This window comes from Periophthalmus magnuspinnatus, chromosome 11 (assembly GCF_009829125.3).
Source record: "Periophthalmus magnuspinnatus isolate fPerMag1 chromosome 11, fPerMag1.2.pri, whole genome shotgun sequence".
Classification (NCBI taxonomy): domain Eukaryota; kingdom Metazoa; phylum Chordata; class Actinopteri; order Gobiiformes; family Gobiidae; genus Periophthalmus; species Periophthalmus magnuspinnatus.
In genome coordinates, this window is record NC_047136.2 from 27652674 (window position 1) to 27665182 (window position 12509).

The 12509-nt window shown below is 41.3% G+C and overlaps 1 protein-coding gene across 2 annotated transcripts in view; it reads left to right on the forward strand.

Moving 5' to 3' along the window:
• The window catches only part of col22a1 (collagen, type XXII, alpha 1), a 67249-nt gene extending 55438 nt beyond the window's left edge, over positions 1–11811 (forward strand). For both annotated transcript variants that reach the window (XM_033975231.2, XM_055225191.1), the window contains 19 exons: positions 87–140; positions 1679–1732; positions 1832–1885; positions 2025–2078; positions 2245–2298; positions 2401–2454; positions 2551–2604; positions 2688–2732; positions 5059–5112; positions 5620–5673; positions 5820–5873; positions 7009–7080; positions 7436–7471; positions 7554–7598; positions 7678–7857; positions 7932–7998; positions 8095–8277; positions 8521–8598; positions 8906–11811. In XM_033975231.2, coding sequence (XP_033831122.1) covers positions 87–140; positions 1679–1732; positions 1832–1885; positions 2025–2078; positions 2245–2298; positions 2401–2454; positions 2551–2604; positions 2688–2732; positions 5059–5112; positions 5620–5673; positions 5820–5873; positions 7009–7080; positions 7436–7471; positions 7554–7598; positions 7678–7857; positions 7932–7998; positions 8095–8277; positions 8521–8598; positions 8906–9099 — 1440 coding nt within the window. In that variant the 3' untranslated portion in view covers positions 9100–11811. The remainder of the gene's footprint in view (positions 1–86; positions 141–1678; positions 1733–1831; positions 1886–2024; positions 2079–2244; positions 2299–2400; positions 2455–2550; positions 2605–2687; positions 2733–5058; positions 5113–5619; positions 5674–5819; positions 5874–7008; positions 7081–7435; positions 7472–7553; positions 7599–7677; positions 7858–7931; positions 7999–8094; positions 8278–8520; positions 8599–8905) is intronic.
• The last annotated feature ends 698 nt before the right edge of the window (positions 11812–12509 follow it).

The following is a 12509-nucleotide window of genomic DNA, read 5'->3' on the forward strand; positions in this document are numbered from 1 at the left end:
CTGAGGGCACCACTCAACCATTAGGACCCTCTCACAGCTCCCTCTGTCTGCTGCACACAGACTGATGTGCTGTCTTATCATTACAGGGCCCACCCGGACCAGCCGGACCTCAGGGACCACCTGGAACTGATGGCACAAAGGCACGTTCACATACACGCCACCCTAATGAATCTCATGGACACGCGCTCATTAGTTGCTTTGTAGATTCTTTATTATTGCTTGCTTCAGAAAACATGGTGTTTTTAATGAAACCTTGACCAAGGTTACACAGAAAACACTTTAGACTTTGAAGAGTTTATTAGGTACACTTGTTCAGCTGATAAACAATATACATCCTCATCCACAGTTTTGGTTCTCAACATCCTTCACTCCCAATCACTGTGACATCACAGTAATATACAAAAGGTCAAACCATGCACATAACCAAAAGGATCACTTAGTTATTGTGTTTACTTTTATTGCCATAGTTGTTCCATCAAAAGTATTACATCTTTTAAGTTTATATTTCATTAGAAAACGTGGAACATCAGTTTGACAGTGGTGACGCTGCTTAACACTGAACTTGGCATTTTCTGTGACAGACCTTAAAGCTACCATCCCTAAGTTTCTTTGATTTTTATTTTACCAACAGATGGCAGGTGTGAAACCTGTTCCTTCACCCCCCCCCTCCTCTTACCCAGGGCCTTTCCCAAACAACTCCCTTCTCCTTTCCCTATGCCCTAATACTCAGTTTTGCGCATTCATGTGAAGGGGAGTGCTATCCGAAATAATCCAGCTCTGAGGGAGTAGGGCAGATAAGTCCCTTGACCACGAGGGAGATGCCAATAGCCTGTGTGCGTGACACCAGAGAGCAGCCCCACATGCTGCAGGCACCAAATGAGTTTAGATTTACATTGTTTAGGTTTATTTAGAAATGAAAATATGATAATTTAGGCATTAGTGAGGTGTAGTATTTATATAAAGTGAAAATGCTACTGAGATGAAACGTGTATTTATTTTGGTGTGGAAAAGTTGAAGCAAGATAATATAAATATATTAGAAATGTTTTCTCACCGGTAAGATGCAAAATGAGCTACGCTAATTAACACACATTTCTTGTCTTAAGACATGATGTGAAAACAAGTGATTAAATACAAAATGATTCATATAGGCGTCATTTGTTCAAGCAAGCCCTACTTGTGAAGATTTGAGCAATGTATGCTTAGAGAAGGAGTTTTACAATTGTGTGAAGACACTGGTGTAAAAGGAAATATTTGAATATGCAGGGGACTTCATATTTTTTTGTATATATTTTATAATACTGTCAAATATTTACACAGCACAAATACTAAAACAACCCAGAAGGTAGCGGTAAAATGCATTTAAGAGTAGACTAGAACGCTATCAGACAGAAGCAATATAGATAGTATCTAATGGTAATATGTCAGAATGCAACATGGCTGGGTTAGTCTAATTACGGCTAGTGGCTTTAATTAATCTATGTACTGTATTCAGACCAAAACTTCAAAGTCTTAGTTGGTATTCTATCCAAAAAAAACAGTCGAGGATGCAAGGTCTGCATCTGCAGAAACTGATAAAGAAGCATGAGCCAAGCTGCGAATAATATGTTTTTGAGTATTTTCAACTCACTCACTGACAGAGCAGAAAGAACAATATGTATTCGTTTGCCTCACCACAGGGAATCAAAGGAGACCGAGGGCCTGCTGGCGCTCCAGGAGACAAAGGAGACAAGGTAGTGTATAGGCCTACACTTTGCAGTGTTTGCCTTTTCTTTCAACAGTACAGTCTTGTGTGAAAAATAAACTTTATTACCTGCTCTTTGCATTCCCAGGGTCACCCAGGTCCCCCTGGTCACCCCGGCCCACCTGGAATAATGGGATCCGCTGTAAGTGCACATGTTTGTAATTCACTAAGGCCGCTCTTAAAGGCTGTTAAAGTGCACACATTTATTTGGAGTTAGCCTCTCAGTGGTCCACCTTTCTATTTTTATGGCCCTCCCCTGACACTGTGCCTGTCCTCTGCAGGGTAACGACGGACAGCCCGGCCCTCCTGGTCCCCCGGGGCCCCCTGGAGAAAAGGTCAGTCAACATGTGGTATACTCAGAAAACGTATTACCCATGTGTCATTATTGTACAGAGCTTCCCCATGCTACATGTAGGTCAGCCGGCCTCGTGGTAATAGTTGCCATTAATCATTTCTGCTCCTGTGTGATGGTGACCCGCTTGTCTGTTTGTTTTGTATCAGGGCAAAGAGGGTCTCAAAGGAATCCAGGGACCACCAGGTCTTCCGGGATTAATGGTAAGAGGCAATCATGAAGATACAGTATATTTTTAGTGTGTGCTCTTAACAATGAGAAGTATGTGATGAATGCAGGGAAATTAAAACTGCTGTTTTCTATAGGGCGAGCCTGGAAAAATGGGAAAAGATGGACGCCCAGGTGAACAGGGAGAGTCAGTAAGTAAATTTAAATGAATGTATAAACAAAATGATACAGATGACAGATAAAAAAAAATAATCCAAAATATCTTTCTAATTCTGGTGTAATTGTAGGGCAAACAAGGAGAGCCTGGACCACCTGGACCTCCCGGACTCAGGGGACTTCCCGTAAGCACTCCTATTAATATGGAAGACATGGAAGAATCAGGTTGTGCTAATGAATCACTTACTGTTCTTGATTCACTTTGCAGGGATTTAAAGGCCACAGAGGGGAACCTGGACTTCCAGGGCAAAAGGTCCGTATCTGTAATGAACTTTAAAATAAGAATCATATGTAGAATCCATCCTGTTCTTAGCTAATGGTGGCTGGCGAGGAAGTTGTTTCATTTCATGCATAAAACCTCAAGTCCGGGCTGGTTATGAAAAGCTATGAAAAGTGTACCATATAGAGAAGATTTTGACAATTGTTTTATGAAAATGGCCTTTTTTAACTTTCTACCATGTCATAGTATTGTTCCCTCATCAGAAACAAGCCTGAAGTGGTTTGATATGTCATCTGTGCATGTTTGAGTCATCTAGTGATCTCCCCTGTGCACTATTCGAACCCTCCTTACAGTTAACAATACAATCCTGTCCAAGACTCGGCCCACAAGCCTATGTCACCCATGCCGCCACATGACAATTTTCTATAAATCTACAAAAACATGAAATAAAACAATACACTACAGCTTCACAAACCAGATGTGATGTGCAGTAGTTACAGGATGTATGCCAATTGTAATGTGGCACTCTGAAGGGAGAGTGACTCAGCAGAGAGAGCAAAAGGAGGGGCAACTCAGACTTCAAAAATGACACTAAAGCTTATTAAAGTCTTAATAAGTCCTTTTTAGCAAATATAGCATTTTCAAAACAATAAAAGTTAACATAGTTAAATAAATGTTAGCAGTTACTACCCCACAGAAGTCCCTATTTTTTTTTTTTAAATGAAATGTGTGGTGCAGAATTATGGCCATACGATTTTACCTTGATGGTGCTGCAGAGATTTTTCATTGTGTCAAACTGTCAGAGAATGCGACACATCAGAGAGCAAGAAAGACTGTCCCATTCATCAGTGGTGTATTTGTGAGCGGGTTTCTTGGCTGTGACAGTAGAACAATAAACAGGAAGAGCAACTCAGATAGCACCTGTGTTTAGAGCTGCTGTCTGGAGTGGTGCACGAACATTCACAAGCCTTATAACAAAACAATGAATTAACTCGCAGATCTCATATCCTTACATAGTTGCTCAGTGCTCATAACATGATTACCTATTCAGTTCAGTTCTTACCCTCCAATGTGCTTCATCAACCTCTAAGAGCAGGCTGGCTTTAAGGGCGGGTGATACAACAAACATTCCAGACATGGAAAATGCATGGGAAATGAGAAAAAGGCCAAATGTTTTGGAAAATATGTATTTTGTCCTTGAGAATTTCTTCACACTTGCTGTATTATTGGATATCAAATTAATAGAGACACCCATTACTGCCACTTATCAGAGCTAAAATCCACTAAAATACAGGAAATTGCAGCTATTTTGTAAAAAAAAAAAGTAAGAGTGTAACATTAGACTCACAAAGTTCCATTCACACACGGAGAATGTTTGCTTGTTTATTCCAAGTCGATATGATTGGGTTCACTGTCCTCTCCATCTAATTTGAGTTCCATCAGAAAATAAGCCTGCTCCAGTTACCTTTCAAAAAGCTATTAGATTTCAAGAAATGTGTTAAAACCAAAAGTGAGACCTAGCTTCTGAGAAAATCATGATATGGACTTTTTGGCCCATCACCTCTTTCTTAGTTGGCTTTATGGAATTCATAATGATTGTATAGGATCACTTTGCTTCATATTAAGATAAGATAAGCAAACCTTTACTTGTCCCACACTAGGGCTATGTTTATGTATACAGCAGTACATTATCGGCTGCCAATGCTAGTAATCCAAATGCTCTCTTCTACCATTGAATTACAATGATTTGTCAGTTGTGATGTAATATTGTCAGAATTATGTAAAAATCCCCCATTTGCCAACCTGCCTGGCCTACCACTTTTCTACAGACGCTTAGCTAAAAAGCACATTTTGGCACATTGCGCTGTTGCATTTTCCATTCCATTCTAACAGAGCCATCGGAGCAGTCTGTGTGTCAGGCTCTGCAGAAGAGAGGCCTGTGTCACCGTGGCCACAATAGAATCATTATAAAAGCAACAGCCGCACAGCCCTGTAGCCTCCTCTGACAGCAGACCTCCCATTAAAGCACACTGAGAACTCTTCCCACACGGCGCCATGACACCCACTCCACACTAAGCCTCATTTGTGTCAATAAACGCCACTCATAAGGGAAATTATAGACAGTTATTATTACACAGCAAAATGAAAACTGAGGCAAATATATTAAAAAAGCACCAATTTTATCCGAGCTGTAGCGGTAGAGTTTTTCACATTACATACAATCTTTTTTTTCAGTTTACTACATGCAAATGACTTTCAAATAACAGTTTTATTTCCATATTTTATATATTCATCAGCGCGAGTAGAGTAAAGCTGAAGCTTGGTTCTTATATTCCTAAACAAAATGTGTCTTTTCCAGGGTGAAGATGGAAAGCCTGGGGTACCGGGCCGTGAGGGCAAACCCGGCAAAGAGGTACATCTATCAGAGAAATGGCTTATCTCAGAGTTTTACATTAGTGTTGGTTAGACTATTATTCATTAAGGGCTTAGCAACACTTGGTGGCAGTAGGCTAATTCTTCAGGCTCTTTACGAGTATGCCTGTTGTGGGATGGAGTGACAGAGCTGTAATCACAGTAACACTGACTATTGGTGAGTGTCTTGTCTAAGGAGACGGCTAATAAGAATCTAACTGAGAACTAATTTTGTTTGTTTTCACTGGTCAAACATGTGTAACACTGGAGCTAGTGGTCAGACTGTAGTTACTACAGACTGCTTGTGTCTTTGTGCTACTGCTCTTGTGTTTTTCTCTTTGTCTACTGACATGATGTACGTCACTGGTTGTCCCCAACAACTCTTTTAGAAGATATTTTCTCACCAAAGTTTGATGCCTTTTCCCACTCACATATATGATCAAAGACAAAACAGAACCTTGAATAAGGTCACATCTGACAAGACTGAAAGCTGTAATGTTTGTTGCAGGGTCCTAAGGGGCCCCCTGGACTTGAGGGCATGATGGGACCACGAGGAGAGTCGGTGAGTGGGTCCTCTCACTGAGCACATTCAGCATCTTTCTGACACATAGATCTAAACTGTACACAGCACTGTAGTCATTCCTCTCACTGTCCTTCAAACCCCCTTTGTGCAGACAACTCCCCTCACTTACAGTTTTATTTCCTCAGGGCAAACCTGGAGAACCAGGACCATCAGGGAAAGCCGGCCTCCCTGGAACGCCTGTGAGTAATGAATGTAGCTTTAGGAGCACTAAGTACAGCATACACTGAAAGGACGAGGCAATCCAAGTGAAGATTTTTATTTCCGAGTGCAGTTTGGCTATATAGTGGGTGTAGCTGTGGGCAGGAGGATGCAGAGAGTTTCAAGAAGAGATGAGCTGTCAGTTTAATATAGAGAAGTGCAGAAATAGTCTTCCTCTCTGTGGCTTTTCCCAGAGCGGGTTTAGAAGAAAGGGAGTGTTACAGAGCGCCGTAGGAGTGGGAACCAACAGCAGGTCTACGGAACTGTTCAGCTAACCAACCAACTCTAATATTATGTATATATACCTAAAGACATACAAATCACAGTTTAATTACAGCAACAGGTTACACACAGCAAACTCAGCTATAACAATTATAAATGTATATTCTGTGTCCCTGGTGGATATTATAACTATATTGTACTCAGGTGCAAAGCACCCTGTCGAGCTGTACTTCATGCATGGAATTGGTTTGTTTTGGTGTACAACTGTAGACGCAAATGTACAGTGCATGTACATTATAGATTAGACTAGTAAAATACAGCCTCTGAAACCCTCTCCTCCTGCACATCTCAGGCTGCAGTGGTGAGTCTCGTCACACTTGATGAATGTGCTGAACACACAGTTCCCGTGAAGTCTCATGGTGCAATGAATGGCTCCAGCCTGAATCACAATGACAAAACATTATGTGAGAGAATCTATAATACAATCCTATGTGCAACACCTAGAGCAGTGGCGTGGTAGCAGAGCAGAGGGAGGAGCAGGGAGTTCTGCAGGGGAGAGCCATGTGACTGAGGGTCTGGTCCTTCAATCTATCACTCTTCACGTATGTTTAGAGCATGGAAAGGTAGAATAATACTCAGCGATTGACACAAGCCTCTGATAACTCCCCCAGCATCTTGTTCTTAAGCCACATTGTAAATATGAATTCTAATCTCTTTGATCAGTGGTGTCCCAGCAGCAGACTATTTTATGTGATGTGTTATCCAGGCCAGTGCAACCTGTCCAAAAGAAATCCTGCTAAATGTTAATCTTCCTGAATCCTCACTAATGAGTGGGCTTTCATAGTACAAGTACAGTAGTCCACGTGTGCAGCATGTGACGTGTGCTCTCTGCAGGGGCTGATGGGTAACAAGGGAGAGCCAGGCAGCCCCGGATTACCCGGCTTTAGTGGGCCCAAAGGCCCTGCGGTAAGTGCTCACTTTTATGTCTTTAACCAAACCTTTGTTTCAGCTCACTGCTGTTTACATTTTTCTTTCACCCTGAGTCACCTCCATTTAAAATGGGCTGCCACACAGACACACACTTTTGTCTTGTTAGGTTTATGTGCCAGTGTGATCCTAAGAATAAGTTCTAAGATGCATGTTCATGCCACTGAAAAAACACACAAGTGCCATGGGCACAAAGGAACAGCGTTTGATCTTTCAGTTTAGACTTAATGTAAACATACATTAAGGCTTATAAAGTGACTACAAGCTCTCCTGACAAGGGATACTAATTATAGTGTCATTTCAAAATCATTGATCCCTTTGTGTGTAATTACAGGGTCCTCCTGGTCCTGTTGGTCCAGAGGGTAAACAGGTACTATCTTTATTTATAATGAAGTGAATTTTCACTTTGCTTTCACTGATTATTGCTCAGTCTCTCTGCTCTTGTTCCTCAGGGAATGCCAGGCCGAGTTGGAGATCGAGGAATAAAAGGGGATAAGGTGGGTCACAGCAGAGGCTGTTCAACTCAACAACTCAGTACTAGTAATTTAGGCTGATCCACTGCACATTTTTTTTCAGGGTGATCCAGGCACAAAGGGAGACAAAGGACACTCAGGAGATCCAGGAATCCCTGGAAACCCTGGCCCCCCAGGCCGGAAGGGGCACACAGGCATGATGGGAATGACAGGACCACAGGGTGAAATGGGACCACCAGGACCTCAGGGACCCTCTGGAAACCCAGGTCAACCTGGACCAAGAGTAAGTGCCCCTTCACACTTTGCACCAGGTAAATGTGAGTGTGAATGCCATGGTTATAACCTGTGTGTTTCCAGGGAGAGTCAGTGTCACTGGAGCAGATGAGACGTCTCATCCAGGAAGAGCTGGCCAAACAACTCGATGGTATCAATATCTTTTTTAGACTTTTTTTGGACTTGTCCTGATTCCTTCTCTTGCGTGAACCTCCCAGATGTTTTAATAACTGTCTTCTCTCTTTAGCCAAACTGGCCTACCTCATGGCTCAGATGCAGCCCGCTCATGTGAAGACCACCGCCGGGCGACCCGGACCTCCAGGGCCTCCTGGTAAAGATGGTAGTGGAGGAAGGCCAGGCCCTCCTGGAGAACCCGGAATGCCTGGACAGAGTGGGGGAGAAGGACCCAGAGGACCCATGGGCCCTCCAGGTAGGACAAAGTTTGGATCTTATACTGATTTATTCTGTATGGTGTGATTTAGGTCTAATAGCCAAAGTCTTCATATCCTTCACTTTTGAGTACTGGGGTATTCTTGTAGAATCAACATATGAATTGTATGGTAACCATAGAAGTACACATATATTATGACGCGTTGCATATCACAGTGTGTCAGGGTGACCTTGGTTTGCTTAAAACTCTAGCATAGTTATAGATGAAATCCTGTGTTTGTAGGTGAAAAAGGAGCACGAGGAGAGAAGGGAGAGCCTGGTGTTGGTGAGAGAGGAGAACCTGGACCTGCTGGTCCCATAGGTAAACATCTGAATGTTGACACACTTTATGCTCCTCTTTTACCTTCTTTAAAAGAGAATTCTATTTTTGAGCCATTTTTTCACACTGTCTTGGTCGTCAAATTCAAATCAACACATTTCCCTTGTATTAAACTGTTACACCACTATGCACTTATGAATATACACAGTGTATTCTTTACAGCTTATTTCACACACATTTCAGATGTTTGTTTCAATTCAAAGATGATTCATGTGAGACATTAATTTTCAAAGTTTATTATTCTTATACAAGTGCAATAATTCCTCTAACCTCTGTCTCGCTCTCCCAGGTCCTGCTGGTTTACCAGGTTATGGTAAAGACGGAAGCCCAGGACAAGCTGGAGCACAGGGAGAGCCAGGAAACCCCGGCCCTCACGGGCAGCCGGGCAACCCCGGGCCCCCGGGTCAGTGTGACCCCTCACAGTGTGCCTACTACGCCAGCCTGGCACAGAGACCCCACACCAAGAATGTCAAAGGGACTTAGACTGAAGGACACAGCCTGATGTCCAGCTGTATTTATGAACTCGCTCCATATCAGTCCAGAACTTTCTTTTTGGGATGACCTCATTGTGGAGGGTGAAGCGACTGTGCTGCTGGTGGATTCTTTTGTATTGTTTGATAAAGGAACAAAGCTTTGGATTCATGGGGCATTTTTGAAATTGGGGTTGAGAGGGCAGCTAACTGTTTTCCTTCTTTGCATGCTTCCTGTATAATATATAGGGAGATAACAGCTGAGGCTATTCCTTGGAGATTGGAGTCTGTTAATCTATCATTTCATCAGCAATTATTCAAAAGCCTGTCTTCCAGGAATATATCAGCCAACGGTCTTTTTCTCATTTTGTCTTCATTTTACACCCATTACCAGCCTCAGGGCTGATTTACAGCCGCTTGTTCTTTTGAATTGTTATTCTGTGCTGAAGGACTCCTATTGACTTTGGGAGAACAAAAAACGCTCACATCACCAGGAAACACCTGTCCTAATATTTGACCTGAATATTGTATCTATCAGACTTTTTATGTTTTTATCTTCGGGTTTTAGCAGTTACTCTTGAACTATTGGATTATCTGTTGATGCCATGACAGCCTGGTTTCAAATCTATTGCTGCATAGAGTCAAATCACCTCAGTGTTTCAACTGTCTTTAGTGTAGGAAATATAATTTACTCATAGCTATGCTGCAGTGAAGTTATTTTAGGCAGGACCAGTGTATTGGCCACTATGAGAAACCATGAAACTGTGCTTCACAAAGGCCCAACAATAATGAACTCAAATTCACAGTGCGCTGCGCAACTTGTTGGTGGTGGCAAGCTCAATACCTGCTTGTTTCCATGGTGATTTTAATGATTTCTCCAGAATGTTCCTCAGTATGGCATTAAACTTTTATATCTCCATGGATTCAAGAAGGTGAAGCCACTAAGTTATAGGTCTGATCTGTGAAGAGGTAATCCTGCTCACCCTGCTCACCCTACTGCTTTTCATCAATAAAAAGAAATGTAACTCAGTCAGTCAGTCTACAGGTTACAGGTCAAATCTGTGGAGTTGCGCTTCGGTTTTACAGTAAGAATGCATGTTTTTAGGTATTATCTGAGGAATGGAAACAGCTGTAACTGAATAAATGGAAGAGATATATGTCTAATACAGTTCTGTGGAACATTCCAGGCAAAGCAATAACATCTCCATGGAGACCACCTTTGAAGATGCACCTTTAAAGGAGATTCTTAATAGGTTATTTTATACCTCTCAGAGTGTCTGGCCTAACGTACATCTAGAAGCAGAGGAGAATGAAGAGATATTTGTCTGAGCTGCACTTGCCTGGTTTAATGAAGTGTGACTGCTGGGCCTGTGAACTGTGCATAGACTTGGGCAGCAGTGAGCAGCTCTGAGGAGGTGGGCTAATTGCAGGCTGGCTTCACCTCTTCCACAAAAGCGTCTTGTTCCACTGCCTCTCTTTCAATATGTCGCTCCCATTCTGCACCAGGAAGCGTGTTAAGAGCCCGCAATGCTTTAGCCCTGCTCTGAAAACACTTTGCCTTTCTTATATGTCCCCTGGAACACACTATTGGGAAGCCGCTGTCCTGCATAGTGATGACCAATCCGTTGTATCTGAGGGACGCATTTGCCTTTTGCTCCTCATGGGCCAATTAAAACAGTCCCGGTCTGATCTGTGAGCAGCTAGCACCTTTTAAATGGTCTCCACAAAAGCATTCGCATCCATCTTCCTTTCAAAAATATAAAGAAGCACGTCGATACCTGCCAGAGGAAAGCAGAGTGGCGTTTTTTCAAGAAATGATTTTTTTAATGGATTTTTTTTTTAAGTTTTAGTCACACAGAAGAAAAGTCTTGACCCAGGGGTACTGTAGATGATGTAAAAACAGGCCGGGTTTATCAATAATAGACCACTAGATTCTCTAACCTGACTCACACCAACTTGATATGTGTAGCACTCGGAATTGAGTTCTATATAATCTAGCGGAAGAAGATTTGTTTTGGTTTGCTTGGGTGCTTTTTTGTGATTGGTCTGCTTTACCAATTATCCTTACAGCAGGAGTCTCTCAAGTTTGTGAAAATATTGCGAGAATCCATCTTGTTGTGCAAGGTTAGAGATTCCCACCATTGGATCTGGTTCCTGCCAAAAAGTTCAATAATAGAGGCAAAAGTTGATATTTAGGTGTTACAAAGCATTTAATTATAGAAAGCTAACTTCATTTGCATCCATTAGTTGTCAATTTGTTGTTTTTAGGCTAATTTATTTTATTTTTTTAGCTTGCTGGCCTATTAGCATGGGTTAGCTAGGTTATGCTTTTGTTATTGAGCCTGGGATCAACATTTCCAATTGATCATAATTCCGTTCATGTTGACTCTACTACTTACTATCAAACTATTAATTTGATCTATTTAAATGCTTCTCATCAAACCACTCATCCAAAACCATTTACTTGCACAGTACTCAACTTTAGTCCTGTCATATTACGTTTATGATTTGAAATATATATTGTGGTTGTTTGAATGTTTGGTAAGTTATACTGATAAATTATTCATGAATGCCACCATTAAATGTTTGAACAACAGGTTTTCGCTCCAGTGTTCCTGAATAAATGGGTGCTATTGTATGACCATAGTAACAGTGTAAGTATGGAAAAGACACATGTACTGTAATGTATAATAAAGATTGGGACAGATTAATTTTATAATAGGTTCTGGAGTGTGGTGTGATATTTCATTTGCATAAACATATATTTGGAAATACATGGGATTTTTTTTTTTATATATCGGTATATTTTTCTGATTTATTTTTATTATGAAGTTTTTCTTATGGTAAATTTAAAAAAAATAACTGAGTCAAAAAAGTTATTCATAAAAAGTACCACAAACTATATTATATCAGACAAAACAGAATTATTTATAGATTTTTTTTTTTTTTTTGATGATTACTTAAAGTTGTGGCCATTAAGATAAAAAAAAATAAATAAAAAACATTGTCGCCCACTCATAATCCATCATATATCATATATATCGCTCCCACTACTGTACAAACACACAGTCTATCGAATTGTTTGCATTAAATCTGTCTATTGGTTTTGTAATATTGCATGTGATTGATATTGAAAATTACCCAAACCACCCACGTAGAGGAACTAGTAGAGGAACTAATCGGCTACATTCTTTTCAAACTCAAAAGTATTTTAAGAGATTGAGCTTTAGGCAGTTGCCAAAGTGCTGGGTGGTTGTGTTGAATCAAAGCTGTGCTCCGTGGGCTGCTGCTGCTGCTCCTTCCAGCTGCTCGGTAAAGGTCACTTCTGATCTGCCAATGTATTTGTGCGAGTGGATCATGTTGACACTGCTGCTTCGTATCCAGGCAACAGTGAAACATCTTTAAGGATACAAATAATAAGAT